The sequence below is a fragment of the Acipenser ruthenus genome, chromosome 4, assembly GCF_902713425.1.
Source record: "Acipenser ruthenus chromosome 4, fAciRut3.2 maternal haplotype, whole genome shotgun sequence".
NCBI classification, from domain to species: Eukaryota; Metazoa; Chordata; class Actinopteri; order Acipenseriformes; family Acipenseridae; genus Acipenser; species Acipenser ruthenus.
In genome coordinates this window covers 1992341-2017483 of record NC_081192.1, presented here as the reverse complement: position 1 = coordinate 2017483, position 25143 = coordinate 1992341, and the positions used below count along the sequence as shown (strand labels likewise).

At 38.1% G+C, this 25143-nt stretch overlaps 1 protein-coding gene across 2 annotated transcripts in view; it reads right to left on the bottom strand.

The window, feature by feature from the left end:
• LOC117400616 (collagen alpha-1(XXII) chain-like) overlaps positions 1–25143 on the bottom strand; it is a 115517-nt gene that overhangs the window by 27501 nt on the left and 62873 nt on the right. For both annotated transcript variants that reach the window (XM_059021282.1, XM_059021283.1), the window contains exons 24-41: positions 24064–24117; positions 22691–22744; positions 21852–21905; positions 21236–21289; positions 19679–19732; positions 19446–19490; positions 19276–19338; positions 18352–18405; positions 18109–18150; positions 17143–17175; positions 12757–12810; positions 9894–9947; positions 8632–8685; positions 8306–8359; positions 7653–7706; positions 2180–2284; positions 981–1025; positions 581–658 (exon numbers count right to left, since the gene is read on the bottom strand). In XM_059021282.1, the coding sequence (XP_058877265.1) occupies positions 581–658; positions 981–1025; positions 2180–2284; positions 7653–7706; positions 8306–8359; positions 8632–8685; positions 9894–9947; positions 12757–12810; positions 17143–17175; positions 18109–18150; positions 18352–18405; positions 19276–19338; positions 19446–19490; positions 19679–19732; positions 21236–21289; positions 21852–21905; positions 22691–22744; positions 24064–24117 (1005 nt within the window). The remainder of the gene's footprint in view (positions 1–580; positions 659–980; positions 1026–2179; positions 2285–7652; positions 7707–8305; positions 8360–8631; positions 8686–9893; positions 9948–12756; positions 12811–17142; positions 17176–18108; positions 18151–18351; positions 18406–19275; positions 19339–19445; positions 19491–19678; positions 19733–21235; positions 21290–21851; positions 21906–22690; positions 22745–24063; positions 24118–25143) is intronic.

Below are 25143 nucleotides of genomic sequence, written 5' to 3'. Positions count from 1 at the left end.
ATATATATATATATATATATATATATATATATATATATATATATATATATATATATACACATACACACACACACATTTTAAACACCCTGGCCCTGAGTCTGAAATGATTATTTCCTTCACATGACTTCAAATGTAATTGCAAAAGCACCTCCTAAGTAATTACATTGCAATTAATGAAATGTGAAATAAAGTATTATCAAGTGTGTATATTGGTATAAGTAAATGTTAATACAATGTTCATTTCAAGATCGCACATTGCAGTGCAGTTATACTAATAGTTGAGGTTAAGGGTGCATATTGAATGTTTTGTTTTGTGCCTTTGGTTTCAATTGAAAACTTCATATATCTGTAGAAAACTATATATATCTGTTTGCAAGTTAACTTGGTGACTTGGATAAAGGATGCATTGCAAACTGATGACGTTTCACTGGTGTTGCAAGAGACAACAGGAAATCAATACTCTGTATAGACTACAGGAGTCAATATCCCTACTATGGTAGAATTGTAATGTGTCCAATCAAACTATGTGCTTTCCATTACTTTCCTAACCTTAAACCTAACCCTCTTATAGAGTTCTTACCTGTTTCCCAGGTAACCCAGTCCCAGATGGACCTCTATCTCCAGGAAGTCCACGCATCCCAGGGGATCCGGAATCCCCCTAAAGGAGAGTTAGACTTAGTTCTATTGAAATGGCAGCACTTTTATCTTATGGTACCCTGGTGATGCACACTCAAACATTCCAAACAGGTGTGTACTTTTGGCACCACCTAATTTTCTAAATTTCTCATTCTCTTAATGCACGCTAATCCTTTTCAACCCAATACATCTGAGTGGGCATAGAAAAGAAAAAAAAAAAATCATAAAAAACATACATCTAGTATAAGTATAAAAGATAAGTGAAAAAATTGAAATATTCAATAGATGCCTTCCAGACAGTAATACTTTAGGAGTCTTGCTTTTGCAGGTTTTAATTGGCTTACCTTCGGCCCCTGGGGTCCAGCCAATCCATGTGTTCCAGGCTCTCCCTGTTTTTCCAAAAAGCATCAAAGAATGAATACCTGTTCTGCAGACTCAGCATGCACCCTCCTAATAAACTGAGACTTTAAAGATTCTCTGTACCAAAAGAACAAATAACATTATTACAGTGGAAACTATTTCAGAGTGAACATTGAATGCAGAAGTAACTCAAACTTATGCTTTGTGCAGACACATGAAAACCAGACATTGAACATGCAACCCCCTTCACAGTACACTATATCTAGTAAACATACAGTACGAGCATGGGAAGTGGTATAGTGCTGTCTTACTGGCTTTTCTTTAGATGGAAGGGCACATTATCAAGGGCATCTGACCAGGCCCTCAGAATGCCATATAAATCTTTGCCTGGTACTGTACAGTAGGTAAGGATGTGTATTGTAAATGATTTGCATGGAAATACACAAACAAAGAGGACACTCTCCTGGGCCCTATACACAGTATGAGAGATAATCCTTTGTGCATGGCATTTTGCTCCAGACAGAACCAAACTGGGGGAACTCGCTTCAAGTTGAAATGTTACTATGGTGAGGTTATTTTTTTACAGCTAAATTACAAATGATATATCATTTGTTTTTCTCTGTGCTTTAGGACAGGGGTGGCCAACCCTGGTTCTGGAGAGCCGCAGGGTCTTCTGGTTTTCGTTCCACCTGAGTTCTCAATTACTTATTGAACCAATTATTTAGTTAATTGGTCAACACTATCATTTTTCCAGGTCTTTAGCCATTGATGATTTAAAGATACACAAAAAAACCCTGCAGGACTGAGGCTCTTCAGGACCAGGGTTGGCCACCCCTACTCTAGGGGATTAAAATAGAGCATTCCTACCCAAAATTAATTAAAATACAGTAGCTCAAATCTAGTCTACCCTGACATATGTACACTTAAGCTGAGGGAACACAAAGCCACTTGTGGCTTGGAACTTGGTTTCAGGAGCCTAGTTTTCAGGCCACAGCATGGCACACGAGGGGATATCTGGGGTTTGATGCAGTAAAGTTGCCTCAGACTAGGTCTTGCGGTCTCCTGGAACCAGGTTGCAAGCCAATGTTCCTGAAAAAAAGTGTCTTCGTGTTCCCTCAACTTTAGAATCCACAGTGTTGAATAAAGCAGCTTGTGCACCAGTATGAACTCAGTGATGACTCACCGGCTCCCCGTCCTTCCCCTTGCCTGGTAAGCCTGGGATTCCAGCAGGACCGGGCTCCCCTGGAGGTCCGGCTGAGCCTTGCCTGCCTTCCTTACCAGCCTCTCCCTGCAGAAGCACACCACAGATCAACCTTTATTATTAGAGCTTCATATATAATGCACAGGTCAGTAAGGGTCAGTCCCTTCAAATAAGGGTTGGACAAAACAGCAGAAAATGGAATCTTCATCATAATTAGGAATAATGACGATTGATGATGCTAATTACACTTACTGTCACTTATTTTAAAGTATCACTAAGGTTGTAATAAACCATAAAATCATCATTATTTTTGGAAGATGAACATAAGGAAAGGTTGTTTTTTTTCCCCCTCAAATAGGAACACTGCCAATGTTTGAACATGTGAGGTCTGTATGTAATTGCTGATTGTGTGTCTATTAAAGAGCTTTGTTTCCACCATGCATAACACAATGGAGAATCTCTTACATTCTATAGATACATAGATAAATACGTACATTCCATAGATACATAGATAACACCATGGATAATCCCTTAACTTCTATAGATACATAGATAACACCATGGAGAATCTCTTACCTTCTATAGATACATAGATAACACCATGGAGAATCTCTTACCTTCTATAGATACATAGATAACACCATGGAGAATCTCTTACCTTCTATAGATACATAGATAACACCATGGAGAATCTCTTACCTTCTATAGATACATAGATAACACCATGGAGAATCTCTTACTTTCCATAGATACATAGATAACACCATGGAGAATCTCTTACCTTCTATAGATACATAGATAACACCATGGAGAATCTCTTACCTTCTATAGATACATAGATAACACCATGGAGAATCTCTTACCTTCTATAGATACATAGATAACACCATGGAGAATCTCTTACCTTCTATAGATACATAGATAACACCATGGAGAATCTCTTACCTTCTATAGATACATAGATAACACCATGGAGAATCTCTTACCTTCTATAGATACATAGATAACACCATGGAGAATCTCTTACCTTCTATAGATACATAGATAACACCATGGAGAATCTCTTACCTTCTATAGATACATAGATAACACCATGGAGAATCTCTTACCTTCTATAGATACATAGATAACACCATGGAGAATCTCTTACCTTCTATAGATACATAGATAACACCATGGAGAATCTCTTACCTTCTATAGATACATAGATAACACCATGAAGAATCTCTTACCTTCTATAGATACATAGATAACACCATGGAGAATCTCTTACCTTCTATAGATACATAGATAACACCATGGAGAATCTCTTACCTTCTATAGATACATAGATAACACCATGGAGAATCTCTTACCTTCTATAGATACATAGATAACACCATGGAGAATCTCTTACCTTCTATAGATACATAGATAACACCATGGAGAATCTCTTACCTTCTATAGATACATAGATAACACCATGGAGAATCTCTTACCTTCTATAGATACATAGATAACACCATGGAGAATCTCTTACCTTCTATAGATACATAGATAACACCATGGAGAATCTCTTACCTTCTATAGATACATAGATAACACCATGGAGAATCTCTTACCTTCTATAGATACATAGATAACACCATGGAGAATCTCTTACCTTCTATAGATACATAGATAACACCATGAGAATCTCTTACCTTCTATAGATACATAGATAACACCATGGAGAATCTCTTACCTTCTATAGATACATAGATAACACCATGGAGAATCTCTTACCTTCTATAGATACATAGATAACACCATGGAGAATCTCTTACCTTCTATAGATACATAGATAACACCATGGAGAATCTCTTACCTTCTATAGATACATAGATAACACCATGGAGAATCTCTTACTTTCCATAGATACATAGATAACACCATGGAGAATCTCTTACCTTCTATAGATACATAGATAACACCATGGAGAATCTCTTACCTTCTATAGATACATAGATAACACCATGGAGAATCTCTTACTTTCTATAGATACATAGATAACACCATGGAGAATCTCTTACCTTCTATAGATACATAGATAACACCATGGAGAATCTCTTACCTTCTATAGATACATAGATAACACCATGGAGAATCTCTTACCTTCTATAGATACATAGATAACACCATGGAGAATCTCTTACCTTCTATAGATACATAGATAACACCATGGAGAATCTCTTACCTTCTATAGATACATAGATAACACCATGGAGAATCTCTTACCTTCTATAGATACATAGATAACACCATGGAGAATCTCTTACCTTCTATAGATACATAGATAACACCATGGAGAATCTCTTACCTTCTATAGATACATAGATAACACCATGGAGAATCTCTTACCTTCTATAGATACATAGATAACACCATGGAGAATCTCTTACCTTCTATAGATACATAGATAACACCATGGAGAATCTCTTACCTTCTATAGATACATAGATAACACCATGGAGAATCTCTTACCTTCTATAGATACATAGATAACACCATGGAGAATCTCTTACCTTCTATAGATACATAGATAACACCATGGAGAATCTCTTACCTTCTATAGATACATAGATAACACCATGGAGAATCTCTTACCTTCTATAGATACATAGATAACACCATGGAGAATCTCTTACCTTCTATAGATACATAGATAACACCATGGAGAATCTCTTACCTTCTATAGATACATAGATAACACCATGGAGAATCTCTTACCTTCTATAGATACATAGATAACACCATGGAGAATCTCTTACCTTCTATAGATACATAGATAACACCATGGAGAATCTCTTACCTTCTATAGATACATAGATAACACCATGGAGAATCTCTTACCTTCTATAGATACATAGATAACACCATGGAGAATCTCTTACCTTCTATAGATACATAGATAACACCATGGAGAATCTCTTACCTTCTATAGATACATAGATAACACCATGGAGAATCTCTTACCTTCTATAGATACATAGATAACACCATGGAGAATCTCTTACCTTCTATAGATACATAGATAACACCATGGAGAATCTCTTTACCTTCTATAGATACATAGATAACACCATGGAGAATCTCTTACCTTCTATAGATACATAGATAACACCATGGAGAATCTCTTACCTTCTATAGATACATAGATAACACCATGGAGAATCTCTTACCTTCTATAGATACATAGATAACACCATGGAGAATCTCTTACCTTCTATAGATACATAGATAACACCATGGAGAATCTCTTACCTTCTATAGATACATAGATAACACCATGGAGAATCTCTTACCTTCTATAGATACATAGATAACACCATGGAGAATCTCTTACCTTCTATAGATACATAGATAACACCATGGAGAATCTCTTACCTTCTATAGATACATAGATAACACCATGGAGAATCTCTTACCTTCTATAGATACATAGATAACACCATGGAGAATCTCTTACCTTCTATAGATACATAGATAACACCATGGAGAATCTCTTACCTTCTATAGATACATAGATAACACCATGGAGAATCTCTTACCTTCTATAGATACATAGATAACACCATGGAGAATCTCTTACCTTCTATAGATACATAGATAACACCATGGAGAATCTCTTACCTTCTATAGATACATAGATAACACCATGGAGAATCTCTTACCTTCTATAGATACATAGATAACACCATGGAGAATCTCTTACCTTCTATAGATACATAGATAACACCATGGAGAATCTCTTACCTTCTATAGATACATAGATAACACCATGGAGAATCTCTTACCTTCTATAGATACATAGATAACACCATGGAGAATCTCTTACCTTCTATAGATACATAGATAACACCATGGAGAATCTCTTACCTTCTATAGATACATAGATAACACCATGGAGAATCTCTTACCTTCTATAGATACATAGATAACACCATGGAGAATCTCTTACCTTCTATAGATACATAGATAACACCATGGAGAATCTCTTACCTTCTATAGATACATAGATAACACCATGGAGAATCTCTTACCTTCTATAGATACATAGATAACACCATGGAGAATCTCTTACCTTCTATAGATACATAGATAACACCATGGAGAATCTCTTACCTTCTATAGATACATAGATAACACCATGGAGAATCTCTTACCTTCTATAGATACATAGATAACACCATGGAGAATCTCTTACCTTCTATAGATACATAGATAACACCATGGAGAATCTCTTACCTTCTATAGATACATAGATAACACCATGGAGAATCTCTTACCTTCTATAGATACATAGATAACACCATGGAGAATCTCTTACCTTCTATAGATACATAGATAACACCATGGAGAATCTCTTACCTTCTATAGATACATAGATAACACCATGGAGAATCTCTTACCTTCCATAGATACATAGATAACACCATGGAGAATCTCTTACCTTCTATAGATACATAGATAACACCATGGAGAATCTCTTACCTTCTATAGATACATAGATAACACCATGGAGAATCTCTTACCTTCTATAGATACATAGATAACACCATGGAGAATCTCTTACCTTCTATAGATACATAGATAACACCATGGAGAATCTCTTACCTTCTATAGATACATAGATAACACCATGGAGAATCTCTTACCTTCTATAGATACATAGATAACACCATGGAGAATCTCTTACCTTCCATAGATACATAGATAACACCATGGAGAATCTCTTACCTTCTATAGATACATAGATAACACCATGGAGAATCTCTTACTTTCCATAGATACATAGATAACACCATGGAGAATCTCTTACCTTCTATAGATACATAGATAACACCATGGAGAATCTCTTACCTTCTATAGATACATAGATAACACCATGGAGAATCTCTTACCTTCTATAGATACATAGATAACACCATGGAGAATCTCTTACCTTCTATAGATACATAGATAACACCATGGAGAATCTCTTACCTTCTATAGATACATAGATAACACCATGGAGAATCTCTTACCTTCTATAGATACATAGATAACACCATGGAGAATCTCTTACCTTCTATAGATACATAGATAACACCATGGAGAATCTCTTACCTTCTATAGATACATAGATAACACCATGGAGAATCTCTTACCTTCTATAGATACATAGATAACACCATGGAGAATCTCTTACCTTCTATAGATACATAGATAACACCATGGAGAATCTCTTACCTTCTATAGATACATAGATAACACCATGGAGAATCTCTTACCTTCTATAGATACATAGATAACACCATGGAGAATCTCTTACCTTCTATAGATACATAGATAACACCATGGAGAATCTCTTACCTTCTATAGATACATAGATAACACCATGGAGAATCTCTTACCTTCTATAGATACATAGATAACACCATGGAGAATCTCTTACCTTTTCCCCTTTTTGTCCATCTACTCCAGATTGGCCATCATTCCCTGGTAGACCCTAAAGAATATAAGATATGGGAAACTATTACAGTAATGTATTGAATGGGCATCAGTTCTTGTGACTTAGGGACTTGCAGTATACTCTAGCCTACCCATGAAAACACTCAAATTAAGAAGGCCTTGGATTGATTTATGATGGTGTTCATTAATCAACTTGTTCATAACGGGTACTGGAGAGGATATAATGATTGGAACCATTTATCTTTTAAAGAAAAACTTTCATCAATCCACTGGCATCGATTATTTGTTAACATACAGTGCTCCATTTTACAAAGAAGGGAGCCACATTTTGCCTTAACAACATTTCCAACTGGAGACATTCGTAGTTTTTAAAGGTGTCATTAAAATACAGAGATATTCATGGTTCTCCAATGTTTTTCCTTTCAATTGACTTTTATTAAGTCTGTGATTTCCCTATTAAACTCTAGCAATAAAAACTCCCAGTAATTTTTTTAAATTTTATTTTACAACAACATAACAGCAAAGAGACATCTGACACCAGCCTTGTGTGTTTATTATACCACCTTACAAGCTGTAATATTATTAGACGGCCAACAGCATGCACACTTTCATCAGAACATGTCAGTATGCACCTACCGCATTGCCTGGTAAACCACGTGGACCTTGTGGACCTGTTTGGCCAGGTGGTCCCTATTGTGGAAAAGACATCACAGAACATATTAAAACATTAAATAACGCTGGAACAAAAACAAATTCAGTTCATCCATTTTCTATACAGACAAATTTCCCAAATGTAGAACTTTTCTTTTAGATACATTCAACAAACATACTGCATATTGAATGCTCAAACTGAGCACCTTATCGGTTAACGGAACCCCATTCAAACTGGAGATGTGAAGATTCTATAATCGTTGAGTTTCCTGTTGTTTTAAAGCATGTCTGCACCCACGGTTTGAACTTACTGCGTCTCCATTCACTCCAGGCTCCCCTCTGAGTCCTGACTCCCCTTTTTGACCCTGTTTTGAATGAATAAAACAAGAATCACTTAATGTGGGCCATGTGTCTATAATATGCATCATACCATACCAATTACATCCACGGGTGGTTAACCAAGAAGGAGAAGTTCGTACAGTAATTGGTAAATAAAGAGATCGACTGAAAAGATATATTTTAGCCCAGCTGGATTGCAAAATAACTGGATTCATATGATGAGGAGATTTGGAAAGTGCTCTTGTGGAATTAGTATTTTCTATAGCTGAAGTCTGCATCGCAAAGCGTCTGGAAGGACAGCAAACAATGAATTGCAAAAATTAACCAGCAAGGTAACAAATGCATGAATTAAAATCCAGGCTTCATCTTGAAACAGCATTGCCCTAATCTTAGAGAGCTGTGAGATGCTGACAGAGGGAACAAGAAAACAATATCCCATGGTACCCCAAGATATCAACTGGAGGGTAGGCAGTAAGTGTCAGCTTCCACGAGTGTACTTTAAACACAGATTTGTTTTGTTTAATAGATAGAAGTGAATCACATATTTCATATGGCTTTATCAAAATTAGGAACAAGAGACACATAACATGGTCAAACAAGAAGGAGATTGTGTGTAATGTTTTTACATTTCTGAGCCTTACTGGTACCTATGTACCTAAAGTTGTGTGCAGTAACAAGCCATAGACTGACAATTGCGGTAGTATCCATTATCTCCTAGTTATTTATCCAGCCCAACCCCCAAACAAGATGGTAGCTTTGTGGACTTAGTAGTCTCTACTTATCCACACAGAAAAACAGAAAGTGTGGCAGAGAATATAAAGAATGTAGAGAAAGTACACAAATGACTGCATTAAACAGCTGTGTTTCACACCCCCACCCTGTCATCTAGACCCACACATTCTCCCAGCAGATGTGATGACAGGGTTTCCATACCAAGCCCTTCAAACTGCTGCACACCCTCAACGAAGGGGTCAATTACTGACAAAGGCATCAGCAAATTTAGAATGTGGACACCTGCTGACTATAAAACTGAACTTAGACTTCAAGAAACTCTTCTCTCATTCTCTACTGGTCACGTCAAGCTCCTTTGTCATCTTGTGAATGTTTTCCTCTGCTGTAAATTGCAGGGAGAAGGTAAGCACCATGCAGCATGTCTAACAGTGTTGGAGTGGTATCACAGTTGTACAGTAGGTCATTTGTGCACTTGGACTTTTGAAATGTGAATCATGCTTACCGGGTTTCCTGGTGGCCCCTTCAATCCTTCTTCACCTGGGACTCCCCTCGGACCCTATAAAATAGATTGAAAAAAAACCCAGCTCAGAATTCACGCTCATGCATAAACTTGAAATTTTGAGGTAGGATTTTCTCTCTTGAGTACCTCGCAGCCAGTATAAAGAATGAACTGCAAAATACTTAAAAAAAAAAAAAAAACTAGATATCAAAACCAACCCTGAAGTGATGTCTATTACACTAAGTTATTATTAATTTGTTTTTATTTAGCAGGCACTTTTATCTGAAGCGACTTACAGAGACTAGGGGGTACTGCAGAGTCACTTACAATAGAACACCGGCTTTACGTCTCATCCGAAAGACGGAGCACAAGGTTAAGTGGCTTGCTCGGAGTCATGGAGTGAGTCAGTGGCTGAGCTAGGATTGAACCGGCAACCGTCTGCTAACAAGCCTTTTTCTTAACCACTGGACCAGCAAGCCAGTAGTTGCATCCGCTTTTTACTTGATGATAGATTTTATTAATGAATAGCATTTTCACATCTTCAAATGTTCCCTAATGTATCTGAAACCATATTCAGAGACACGCTCAGCTTTAATTTCCCATGAGATGGGAAAACAGTGAGTTTTTTTAGTAAGATTGTGATTTGGCGGCGGATGCTTCTACAACACTTAAATAATGGTCAACGCTGAAGTCATTAGCACCGTTGGAGACTGTTAAAAAGGTGTTGTGAGAGTAACACTATTATAGGCCACTTACTACAAAGCTAAAGAAGAAAAGGCTATTTTTCAGGAAATCCACTCCTGTAACAAATAGCTGTAAGTTTGTTGCTCAGATTCCAAATCGAGTCTGGTTTTCTAAAAGCTTCCACTTACAGAGACACTGGGCATTTTTCTTTCACTGTACTGTAACGACATGGTAAGGCATGACTTATTTATTTATTGAGTTCAAAAACAATGTTTTAATCACACTTTATATAATTACATCTGTATGTTGTCACGTGGTATATCTCTTAAATCAAGATTATATACAGTTGTAGTCAAAAGTTTACATACCCTAATGGAAATGTATAATTTCTAGAAATTTTGCAAAAACGAGGAATTTTAGGAAAAATCTTTTGTAGCAAAAGTTTTGCTTTTGTGGATGAGGAAAAAAAGTTACAACAAATAGATGTCTACAATTATTTATTTCAGCACATTTTTTGCAATACTCCTAAAATGCTAATTCAAAAGTATTCATACCCTTTAATTCTATGATAGTATTGTCTACAAGGTGCTAGAGATTTCAATAAGATAATGCAGAACCTAATTCTAGAAAAGTCAAGAAAATGCTGGATTGTAGGTGAACATTCTTATAGAGTATAAAAAGGTTAGCCATAGGATTATTGCTGTCATTACCAATAAGTCAATATGGGAAAAAGTAAAGAGCTATCTGAAGACCATAGGTAGAAAAGCATTTGAGTATCCCAATTTCAACTATTGTTTCTATTATCAAGAAGTACAAGACTCATGGTACTGTCACAACGCTCCCTCTATCTGGAAGAAAGAAGGTTCTTTCACCAAGAACAAGTAGAAGAATTGTGAGGAAGGTTAATAACAATCCCAGATTGATTGCCATAGATATTCAAAGTGAATTGGCTGCAAGTGGGACTGGTCAAAGGTTTTATGAAGTGATGAAACAAAAAGCAAGCTATTTGGTCACGCTGATAGTCATTAGTTTGGAGAAAGTCTGGTGAGACGTACAAAGAAAAGAACACCATACCTACTGTCAAGCATGGAGGTGGTAATATCTTTCTATGTGGCTGTTTTTCCTCTAATGACACAGGAGATTTAGTTCCAATACATGGTAAATGGATTCCATAGCATACCAAAATATATTGGCCAATTATCTGAAACACTCTGCTACAAAACTTGGTTTAAAGCACAACTGAACGTTCCAACAGGACAAAGATCCAACGCTTTCTGCCTCCTCTAAAACTTCCACTAACAACTACATCTCCCAGAATACAATGTCTCCAGTTACTAGGACACTGTGCTCAAGAAAAAAACAACCCAACAAACATTACCCAATCTCTGGCTAGCCCTGATGTCTTTGCAGTCAATCACAGTAAGAGTAAGAAAAAACTGACAGCAAGCTAAACAGGTTGAAGCGTAAACACCCAAGTCCTGCTACAAATCCAACTGGAACTGTCGTCAGAGGCAACCGCTAAAAAAGGTGCCTATAATATTAAACAAACTGTTTTATAACATATTAATGCATTTCTGTATGGCTTTATATTGAAGTTTTAACATGTTCACTGAGTTTAAGAATTTAATGTTAAAATATCAGTAATGTAATTAATTTGCAGTTAGTACGATACCTCAAAAAAATGCGCTGAGCTGATAAGAACCTTGTAGAATACACGCGTGATTGTACAGCAGTTCAAAGTAACATTGCAGTTAAAATGGAAGGCTCTTTTCTAATGCCTACCCCATTACCATTAAAGATTGTATATATTTATCGAGATTACTCATGACTTCAAGGCAATGTTACATTTTACCCCCTGAAAATACATTTTACTCTCTCAGTGTTAAAATCAGAGGGTAAGTTACTCTCAGACCCAAACCCTTATCTGGAGCGCTGCTGCTCACCACACAAAAAGAGTTGCGTAATATGAGTTTGCTTTGAATACCCATCATTCTATTTTAAAGAGGTTTAAGTTTTGTTACATAAGGATGTCACTGCTATACATAAGAGTTAGTATCCAATCGAAACAGCCCAGTAGTTGTAGCCTATTTTAAAGTAGGACAGATGTTTACAGTACTAACTACTCAATGTAGTTGTATTTCATTATGCCTCAGTTATTTTCCTAAAGACCAACATTACTTACTGGATCTCCTGTCTGTCCTCGGTCTCCTTTCTCTCCTTGCTGCCCAGGTTCTCCCTGAGATGAAACAACAACAACAACAACATGGATATTAGGTAATAAAACACATGATAGAGATGGGTGTGACAGTGGCAACGGAACATAATAGAGATGGGTGTGACAGTGGGAACGGAACATAATAGAGATGGATGATGGGTGTGACAGTGGGAACAGAACATAATAGAGATGGATGATGGGTGTGACAATGGGAACGGAACATAATAGAGATGGATGATGGGTGTGACAATGGGAACGGAACATAATAGAGATGGATGATGGGTGTGACAGTGGGAACAGAACATAATAGAGATGGATGATGGGTGTGACAATGGGAACGGAACATAATAGAGATGGATGATGGGTGTGACAATGGGAACGGAACATAATAGAGATGGATGATGGGTGTGACAATGGGAACGGAACATAATAGAGATGGATGATGGGTGTGACAGTGGGAACGGAACATAATAGAGATGGATGATGGGTGTGACAGTGGGAACTAAACATAATAGAGATGGATGATGGGTGTGACAGTGGGAACGGAACATAATAGAGATGGATGATGGGTGTGACAATGGGAACGGAACATAATAGAGATGGATGATGGGTGTGATAGTGGGAACTAAACATAATAGAGATGGATGATGGGTGTAATAGTGGGAACGGAACATAATAGAGATGGATGATGGGTGTGACAATGGGAACGGAACATAATAGAGATGGGTGTGACAGTGGGAACGGAACATAATAGAGATGGATGATGGGTGTGACAGTGGGAACGGAACATAATAGAGATGGGTGTGACAGTGGGAACGGAACATAATAGAGATGGATGATGGGTGAGACAGTGGGAACAAAACATAATAGAGATGGATGATGGGTGTGACAGTGGGAACGGAACATAATAGAGATGGATGATGGGTGTGACAGTGGGAACGGAACATAATAGAGATGGATGATGGGTGTGACAGTGGGAACGGAACATAATAGAGATGGATGATGGGTGTGACAATGGGAACAAAACATAATAGAGATGGATGATGGGTGTGACAATGGGAACAAAACATAATAGAGATGGATGATGGGTGTGACAGTGGGAACTAAACATAATAGAGATGGATGATGGGTGTGACAATGGGAACAGAACATAATAGAGATGGATGATGGGTGTGATAGTGGGAACTAAACATAATAGAGATGGATGATGGGTGTGACAGTGGGAACGGAACATAATAGAGATGGATGATGGGTGTGACAATGGGAACGGAACATAATAGAGATGGATGATGGGTGTGACAATGGGAACGGAACATAATAGAGATGGATGATGGGTGTGACAATGGGAACGGAACATAATAGAGATGGATGATGGGTGTGACAATGGGAACAAAACATAATAGAGATGGATGATGGGTGTGACAATGGGAACGGAACATAATAGAGATGGATGATGGGTTTTATAATGGGAACGGAACATAATAGAGATGGATGATGGGTGTGACAATGGGAACGGAACATAATAGAGATGGATGATGGGTGTGACAATGGGAACAAAACATAATAGAGATGGATGATGGGTGTGACAATGGGAACGGAACATAATAGAGATGGATGATGGGTGTGACAGTGGGAACGGAACATAATAGAGATGGATGATGGGTGTGACAATGGGAACAAAACATAATAGAGATGGATGATGGGTGTGATAGTGGGAACTAAACATAATAGAGATGGATGATGGGTGTGACAGTGGGAACGGAACATAATAGAGATGGATGATGGGTGTGACAATGGGAACAAAACATAATAGAGATGGATGATGGGTGTGATAGTGGGAACTAAACATAATAGAGATGGATGATGGGTGTGACAATGGGAACGGAACATAATAGAGATGGATGATGGGTGTGACAATGGGAACGGAACATAATAGAGATGGATGATGGGTGTGACAATGGGAACGGAACATAATAGAGATGGATGATGGGTGTGACAATGGGAACGGAACATAATAGAGATGGATGATGGGTGTGACAATGGGAACGGAACATAATAGAGATGGATGATGGGTGTGACAATGGGAACGGAACATAATAGAGATGGATGATGGGTTTTATAATGGGAACGGAACATAATAGAGATGGATGATGGGTGTGACAATGGGAACGGAACATAATAGAGATGGATGATGGGTGTGACAATGGGAACAAAACATAATAGAGATGGATGATGGGTGTGACAATGGGAACGGAACATAATAGAGATGGATGATGGGTGTGACAGTGGGAACGGAACATAATAGAGATGGATGATGGGTGTGACAATGGGAACAAAACATAATAGAGATGGATGATGGGTGTGACAATGGGAACAAAACATAATAGAGATGGATGATGGGTGTGACAGTGGGAACGGAACATAATAGAGATGGATGATGGGTGTGACAGTGGGAACGGAACATAATAGAGATGGATGATGGGTGTGACAGTGGGAACTAAACATAATAGAGATGGATGATGGGTGTGACAATGGGAACGGAACATAATAGAGATGGATGATGGGTGTGACAATGGGAACGGAACATAATAGAGATGGATGATGGGTGTGACAATGGGAACGGAACATAATAGAGATGGATGATGGGTGTGACAATGGGAACGGAACATAATAGAGATGGATGATGGGTGTGACAATGGGAACGGAACATAATAGAGATGGATGATGGGTGTGACAATGGGAACGGAACATAATAGAGATGGATGATGGGTGTGACAATGGGAACGGAACATAATAGAGATGGATGATGGGTGTGACAATGGGAACGGAACATAATAGAGATGGATGATGGGTGTGACAATGGGAACGGAACATAATAGAGATGGATGATGGGTGTGACAATGGGAACGGAACATAATAGAGATGGATGATGGGTGTGACAATGGGAACGGAACATAATAGAGATGGATGATGGGTGTGACAATGGGAACGGAACATAATAGAGATGGATGATGGGTGTGACAATGGGAACGGAACATAATAGAGATGGATGATGGGTGTGACAGTGGGAACAAAACATAATAGAGATGGATGATGGGTGTGACAATGGGAACGGAACATAATAGAGATGGATGATGGGTGTGACAATGGGAACGGAACATAATAGAGATGGATGATGGGTGTGACAATGGGAACTAAATATAATAGAGATGGATGATGGGTGTGACAATGGGAACGGAACATAATAGAGATGGATGATGGGTGTGACAATGGGAATGGAACATAATAGAGATGGATGATGGGTGTGATAGTGGGAACGGAACATAATAGAGATGGATGATGGGTGTGACAATGGGAACGGAACATAATAGAGATGGATGATGGGTGTGACAATGGGAACGGAACATAATAGAGATGGATGATGGGTGTGACAATGGGAACGGAACATAATAGAGATGGATGATGGGTGTGACAATGGGAACGGAACATAATAGAGATGGATGATGGGTGTGACAGTGGGAACGGAACATAATAGAGATGGATGATGGGTGTGACAATGGGAATGGAACATAATAGAGATGGATGATGGGTGTGACAATGGGAACGGAACATAATAGAGATGGATGATGGGTGTGACAGTGGGAACTAAATATAATAGAGATGGATGATGGGTGTGACAATGGGAACGGAACATAATAGAGATGGATGATGGGTGTGACAATGGGAACGGAACATAATAGAGATGGATGATGGGTGTGACAATGGGAACGGAACATAATAGAGATGGATGATGGGTGTGATAGTGGGAACGGAACATAATAGAGATGGATGATGGGTGTGACAATGGGAACGGAACATAATAGAGATGGATGATGGGTGTGATAGTGGGAACGGAACATAATAGAGATGGATGATGGGTGTGATAGTGGGAACAAAACATAATAGAGATGGATGTTACAATGGGAACGGAACATAATAGAGATGGATGATGGGTGTGACATTGGGAACGGAACATAATATTGATGGGTGTGACATTGGGAACCTTTAACAAACCCAAAACATTCCTAGAATTATTTTACCCAAGTCATAATACTTCTAGCTGTTTAGTCCTTAATCAATATTATATTATAAAAGGAGCTAGGAAAGGCATAATAAACATGCTGTGTGAGTCTTACCCAAAGTTAAGAAGGGTTACATGAGTAAGAATCAGAATATTACAATACAGATACTTTAGTTGAATCCTAGCAGTGTATTTAACTGTGTGGAATATCTCAGAACAGCAAAAGAGTAGATTATCTTTGATCACAAAATATATCATTCAATCCTTAAGCACTTAATGAAATGGCTTCTTACTGGATTTCCAGGCTCTGGGATCACTGTTTCAACCTAAAGAAAGACAAATGAAAATGTACCTTTTTCCATCAGCATTACAAAATAGCATTCAGGTAAATGCCTATATATAAATCTACTGGATTTTATTGAAGGAGGATCAAAGAGATATATTACTAAAGCAAATTGTAGGATTTTAAAACCATTTGCTGTCTAAATGCACACCAGCAAATAATGTGCTACCTTTGGTTAGCAGCGTTCATTTTTGAGATTTGGATCAGTTATTCATTGTGAATCATTTTTCAGCTAACAGTTAAATGGCAGTTAACTGTCCTGTTCAGTTAAGTGTCTACTGTAGTTAGTAGGTTTCTGTTAATAGCTATTTATAAACACATTGAACAGGCTAGCTGTGTGGTGTTATACACATAAACATTTGTTGACCATGCAACCGTCTTTTCTTAGTTGTGCATTTTAACTGTATGTCTAAACAGACAAACCAACAAATACATACCCTGGCATCCAGTCTGAATGTATAGCATGGAGAGTGAAGGACAGGCCTGGGTATCCATGATTAATTACAACCAGCTCACTACACAATTCAGTACTTGTTAAAACTAGATTGTCGTTCACCTTTCATAGATTTCTTGATTAACTATAATTTCAACAGGTATGCTTTATTTCTAACTGAAAACTTAAAATGTCCACTAGTGCAAAACTCTGAAAACATTGCCAAGGTTACAAAAGTGACTTTGGTTGTGCAATAATAAAGTACCTCAGCCTAAGGCATACTTTTAACCTCAACCAGCATTTGCTACCCAGTTACACCTAAAATACATAAAATAGTTTTCAGCAAATGTATACAATGCTCTATTTTATTTAGATTTCACTCAACCAGCTCTTCCGTGTGAGAAACGGCAGCTATGTGATGCTAAGTCTGTTATGTGTGTGTGAAGTAAACTTCATAAAAAGATTATAAAATGTTTAACTTACATTTCCTGGGGTCCCAGGAGGACCAGCCACTCCGACATCACCCTAAACAAACCCAGGATGTTACATTTCAATCATACAGAGTCTCAACTTCATGGATACTTTATATAATACAATGTTTTTCATATCCTATTTGTTTTCTAACCTGTTTCACATCAGTATGTGCGTTATCTGTCATCCTCTGTTGTTTCTGATTAGATCTAGCAGTCTGCTACTGTTTCAGTGTACTGTCGTGTTCCCCCTTACCTTGTCTCCCCTGTCACCTTTTGGACCCAGGGGTCCAACTTGTCCACGGTCACCCTGGTGAAACAGAGATGCTTCAGATGAACAAACAGATTTTTGGAACAAGGAAACACAGACTGCGTGAGACTCAACCTGCTATATAGTCTTACACAGTAATATTAAACTGGCATTAATATATATATATATATATATATATATATATATATATATATATATAGACACGCACACACAAACACACACACACACACACAGCTGTGTTCAAAAGTTTGTAAACAACAAATGATTCACAGCAAGACTCGGGGTGGGGATTGTATTGCCAATTTTTCTTCACTCAGACCACTTGCTTACTAAATACCCTGTTTCAAAATATGCTAAATATTTTAAATGAGCAAGACATCTCACAAGTAGAATGATACCCTGAAATGTTCTCCTTTTTCTAGGAAAGCAGTACAAGTGGGGATGGGGAGTTTGTTGCCGGATAACTTCACATCCACCCATCCATCTATCTATCCATCCATCCATCCATCCATCCATCTATAGTTTTAATTTACCACTACAAATGCTCACATGTGCCTTAATCATTAGCCTGATGAAGACACTATCTAAAACATTTGGCTACTTGATACACTATAAATAAAAAAATACTTTTTTGATATATGCAAAATGCTTATGAGAATGTATTTAGAATTTACCATAATCCGCCAGATGCATGAACGGATAGAATTTTTTTTTTTTAACAGGGATATTATGCAGTTTGTTGCTCTTTTCAGTTGAACTGAATGCCTTCTACAGTATGCCACAGTGTACTGTAGGCTTTATGTACAGTACTTATGTTAATGGTGATTGGTACATTCTTAATGTTTTTCCAGTTGCAAATAGGCGAACGCTATACAGTAAATACAGGCTGGTGAATAGTAAAGCGTTTACTTGTTCTCCTTTCTCTCCTCTCAGCCCTGTTAATCCTGGAACACCTGGAGGACCAGCCTCTCCCTGAAAACAAGACAGAATGGTCATCTCATAGACAGGACTCCTACATGCATAAGTAATGTTGCAAGCCATTGGGAATGGCAGTGATGAAGTGTCACAAGTTAACCCACCTTCAATCCCGGGGGACCCTCGGGGCCACCAGAACCTCTGTCACCCTGCATATGGAGAGACACAAGATCAGAGAAAGAGAAAGAGCTTGGAAAAGCTGCTTACAATTCCCCAACATATTCTTATCTGTTTTTATGCTAAATGTATCAATTACCAGGGCAATAATTTTATTATTATTTAAAAACAAAAAAATCCCATATAAAAGATTAAAAACAAAAATGTGTATTGAACCAACCTGAGGACCAGGCTTCCCAGGTAAACCATCCAGGCCTCTTTCTCCTTGTGGACCCTGTAAAAAAAGAAGATAGATACAGTAGAAACATGTTAACAAATACTACAGCATATACCTGTGTATTATTGTATGTAAGCTTATAGTAATGAACATATAGTCGTGTGCACATGTTTTATAAGACTGCAAGATTTGTCAATTATATCCTTTGTATACCTGCCTGCATGAAAACCTCTGGGTGTGAGAATTTCAATTTCCGCCCAGTAATCAGTGATATAGAAACAATAGGCACTCGTGTGTGAAAATGTGAGACCGCTGTTTGCTTTAATTAAGCATCTCAAACAACTTCTAAAACGTCTCATGCACTTTACCATTTGTGGCTCTGTGTTCCTTTTCTTTTAATATTTTAAATGAATTGCATGTGTGGCCTATTAAAGCCATCTATTAATTATTTGTTTATTTAGCAGACGCCTTTATCCAAGGCGACTTACAGAGACTAGGGTGTGTGAACTATGCATCAGCTGCAAAGTCACTTACAATTACGTCTCACCCGAAAGACGGAGCACAAGGAGGTTAAGTGACTTGCTCAGGGTCACACAATGCGTCAGTGGCTGAGTTGGGATTTGAACCGGGGACCTTCTGGTTACAAGCCAGTTTCTTTAACCACTGGACCACACTGCCTCCTATAAATTAGACAATCACTAATTTGCTTATTTTGATTAATTGTCAGTTCTAGTGGTTTGATTCCATATGCACAACAAATCCAAACTACAGAAGTAATGGGGTGCTCTAATACACGTGAACATTCCTGTAATGTTGAACATAAGCCATGTATTGACTCCGGCAGGAATACTGCGCGTTGAAATAAATCCTGACCGTTTCCATCAGCAGCACAGCGAGGAATACTGCGCGTTGAAATAAATCCTGACCGTTTCCATCAGCAGCACAGCGAGGAATACTGCGCGTTGAAATAAATCCTGACCATTTCCATCAGCAGCACAGCGAGGAATACTGCGCATTGAAATAAATCCTGACCGTTTCCATCAGCAGCACAGCGAGGAATACTGCGCGTTGAAATAAATCCTGACCGTTTCCATCAGCAGCACAGCGAGTGTCACTAAGCAACTGGAGCACCGCTGCCTAATTGTCACTACTACCTCTCCACCTTGTTGCAGAGGTGTATGCAAGGGACTTGTGGCATTTACTGGAAGGTGCTACAAACCCCTTTGAACAGTGTGCACATTATATGACACTGTATTTTGCCCGATTGCCCCCCTGTGCTTTACCAGGCTTTTCCACACCCCTCAGTGATTAACTGTGCTTGTCTATTCTTTACATTTGTACATAAGTTTGCTATGATAGTGAAACGTCAGAAAGTTGTTGGCTCACATCCCTGTGCAGAACTTGTTACATGTGCATGTTTCTTGAGAGGGTGTCTACTCCTAACTTCACTTCACATTTTGTGATTGTAATTATATACTTTCTTCTGCTAGTCTCAGCCTGCCTGCCGAGTGAAAAATTCCACACTACAAATCAAGTTGAACGCAAAGAGACAAAACTTGCCTTTTGTCCATCGTTTCCCGGAAAGCCATCCAACCCATCTTTTCCAGGTATACCCTTAAAAAAAGAGAAGTACAAATGTAAACATTTCAGCCTGCATGCTATTTAGAACACAGACACCTACAAAATAATTGTTGTTTGTGTGTCAATAAATTGCATATATGAATGTATGCAATTTAACACTGATGATCTGTAGGGTGATTTACTATGACATGCTAATCCCTTTTTCTTCTTGTATCATACAGTTTATACCACAAGCGTAGCTAAATGCCAGCTACCGATCTGGCTGCGTCTGCCTTATCCAAACAGCCTGAAGCCCCTTTATTAACACCGGTAACGGTGGGAAACAACAGAGAGGCTGCAAATTTACAGAGTGAGCTCAAGGTTATATCTTAAGACGGTTGTGAAGAGGCCATAAACAGGGTTTGAAATGAATCCGCGTCGAAGCGTAGTCTGTTGACAGTGAAAGTAATGCTCTCACCCCTGTCGGGGCTTGTGATTTACTGGGACATCCTTCTGTGGTGAATAAAACCTATATACCATGTACGATCTTTCGGTATCCTCCATGTATCACACTCTCCACCTATTGATATATAAACCAAAGCAAAATATGACTTACATGCTTGCCTGGCTCTCCTGGTTTCCCAGAAAATCCGATTTCACCCGGTAATCCCTAAAGTGAAAAACAATGAAGGTTTTAAATGGCGTCATCAGTGTGAAAGGGATTAGAGGGACATTTACAAAAGGCTGGTTTTAAATTATTTTAGGTCAAAAGAATCCCACTTTATGGTAACGATCATGATAATATATTTAATGGAAAGGTCAGCATATTTAACAGCACAAAAGAACAAGATGCTTGAGTCCAACAGCTGAATTATACAAGTATAAATAACCGCTGGAATATATTGTAAGATCTGTTGCATCCTCTTCCTATTGGGGGACAGAAGAGAGGGAGACATATAAATAAGAAGGAATAGACAGAGAGAGACCATACTGCATTTCCCATTTCAGAAAGGAGACGTCCACCATTAGAATGAAAATGAACAGTTTATTAAATTGACAGATAAACATATCCATAAATGATTGCATTGTTATTTGAACTTGTCCCATGACCGTGTCCATTGGAGCATGATAACCACCCCTATGCTGGCAGAAAATATGATGAATAAAATATATTAATGAAATGAATAACTAAAGCAAGCGAGCAGGATAAGTGGCACTCGAGGCAACCTTCCACCTAGACAAGGCACGCTGCAAGGTGGAGGCAGGGGGAGGAGGGGGACCAAACAAAGAGACCACAAGGGGGCCTAGACAAAGGTATATATGGGGTTGGATGATTGCGGATTTGATTAATGGGCAGATTCTCCTTTCAGAAATACAACTAAATTTCCAAATCTAACATGTAACTAAAGTTAGCTTTGCAAATTGAATAATAAAGAATAATAAAGATAATCTTACTGGAGGTCCAGTTTTTCCAGGGGGCCCAGAGTTTCCAGAAGGTCCTTGTGGTCCCTAAAAGAGAAAACCAAACCTATAAGTGTTATTATCATTTGTTGATCATGGTAACAATCATAATATCCACCAGAGGCAGCCAGTCTGCACTAAAACGGCCACTGAAACCAGCACACCGTATGAATTAATACAGGGGTGTTAATACGTGGCCCTTCCACTCCTGGTCTTTGTTCCAACCCTGTTCTAAATTGTTTAATTGAAGCAATCACACCTCCATCCAGACAAGTATAGTAGTTAATTATTTCATTTGACCTGTTAAACCTGGAGTAGAATGGACCTGTGACTTATTAAAAAGCATGTAAACCTTTACTGTGTCATTTAAATGATTTAATAGACACTATACAGTAGTTATTTTCAAATACTGATGTGTTCTGTTTAGATCAGTAAAGCTTGCTGGGTTCAAGTCTTGTTCTTTATGTTTTATTAATAATCCACTTGTATGGTATAAGAGAGTTCTAGCTTCAAATTGGAAAACGCACCATCTGCATGACCTGGGATGTATAAGCAAACTGTCTTTCCTGGATTTCACTGCATACCTTCCAGGGGTGTTCTGATTATATCATGCACATGTTTCAAAATGTAGATTGTTTCAGCTTTTGCTTCTCCTGTGCTGCCTGCCTGCTAGTATTTGAGGATAAGACACAGGGGTGCACACCACATTTCATTCTGGACAAATTACAATCGGGCTCTGACAACACATCTATATAACAGGTGCTACACTTATAAAATGGTTTAATGTAATAGTTTTAGAACTGTAATTGGTGTATTTTCCCCCTTTCAGTATTAAAGCATCTTAGTAACAATTTAGAGTAAAAATCATTGTGTCTGTATTGTGGTTTGTGGAATGTAATCCTAAACCCCTCTGCAGTCTAATATCTGTCATTTTAAAAACACCTTTAACCCTTTCAGTCCTGATTTATTTTTGTCGAGCTGAGGAATGTCAACTAAGTTATATAATTCAAAACGGAACTCCTTCATTGAGTATACAGCACACAAGAACAGGACAAAAACTCATTTTGTACGTATATTTTGGTAAATGGAACTTTAAAGTCCTGTCAGTACTTTGAAAATTCTAAACCCCACATATTGAAAAATAACTTGTGTGATTACAGTTGAGGAATCTTTGGCCTCAAATGTCAAAACATGTTTGCACTCACTTATATAACAATACAGCTGATGTAATATTGTTCTTACTTGCCTTTTGTCACTACAATACAGAAACCTTATGTTAACATACAGCACTAAGATAAGGCAGGACCTTGATGTCCCACCAGGAAGACACTATAAAACCCTCAGCAAGAGAAATATATTACTCTTACAGGGGGTCCAGGCAATCCATCAACTCCAGGCAGACCACCTTCTCCTTTCTTGCCCTAAAAAACAAAATCAAAGATACTCAGATACCCAAAAACTGTGTTTGTTTGTAAAAAAAATAAATAAATCAGTGACATGCGTTGTAAACAGATTAGTAGCAGTAGAATTAAATCTTGTCTTCAAATTGAAAGTCTCCGAGCTAGTCAAACTTGGCAGATTATAGCAGCCCTTCAAAATGAAATTAAAATGAATAAATCTATTCAGGGCTTAATCATCTTTAACTCTCAGTGTGAGAGACAGGCGTCAAACCATGAACAGCTCAACACAAACCATCACGTAAAAACGTGTTTAAACCTAAACATAAAAACACACTAGAATTCATGTATGTTTAGGGTAATTACTACACTCAAAAAACTGATTATTTTGAGCTGTAATCAAAGTAAGATAATAGTGCCAGGTAAGCAAATAGCAATTCTGTCTTTTACTTATGATTAGCATTGCATTTACCAGGGAGAACTTTGCAAGGAAAATTATAAAATAAGGACATTTTAAATCCACACTTTTACTTGAGAATCTCTATCATCCTTGGAAAGAACTGCAGCCTTGCTGTCCTTTTTACCTGTCCAGAGGTACTATTATTTTTTCTTGTATCCTCAGAACCCACCTGCTACAAGTTTGCTGTAAAGTATACCTTGGGTTTAGTGGTATTTAATATATGAGCTTTCACATGCAATAACAGAAGTTATGTCCACTGCTGCTTTAGCCTTGCCCCTAAGGCATGGGTTTCTCAGTGCAACTGCTTGACTGCTCATATGTTCTATATTTGTATATGTACATGGATGAGCTTGTGTGTGCATTCCCATGCTATATCTGCATCAAGAAAAGTATTTCACCATGACCTACATCGACTGTGCGACTACATCGACTGTGGTGTGGGGAATAGTGGGTTGGCGGGGAGGGGGTTAAATTTCTCCCTATCAAAACGCGTGGGAATGTGGCTGCAGCTATGAAATTAGTAAGTGACTAAATGATTAATTAAGGCTCCAGCCACAGGTGTATAAATAGGGTGATCACAGGTGTTAGTT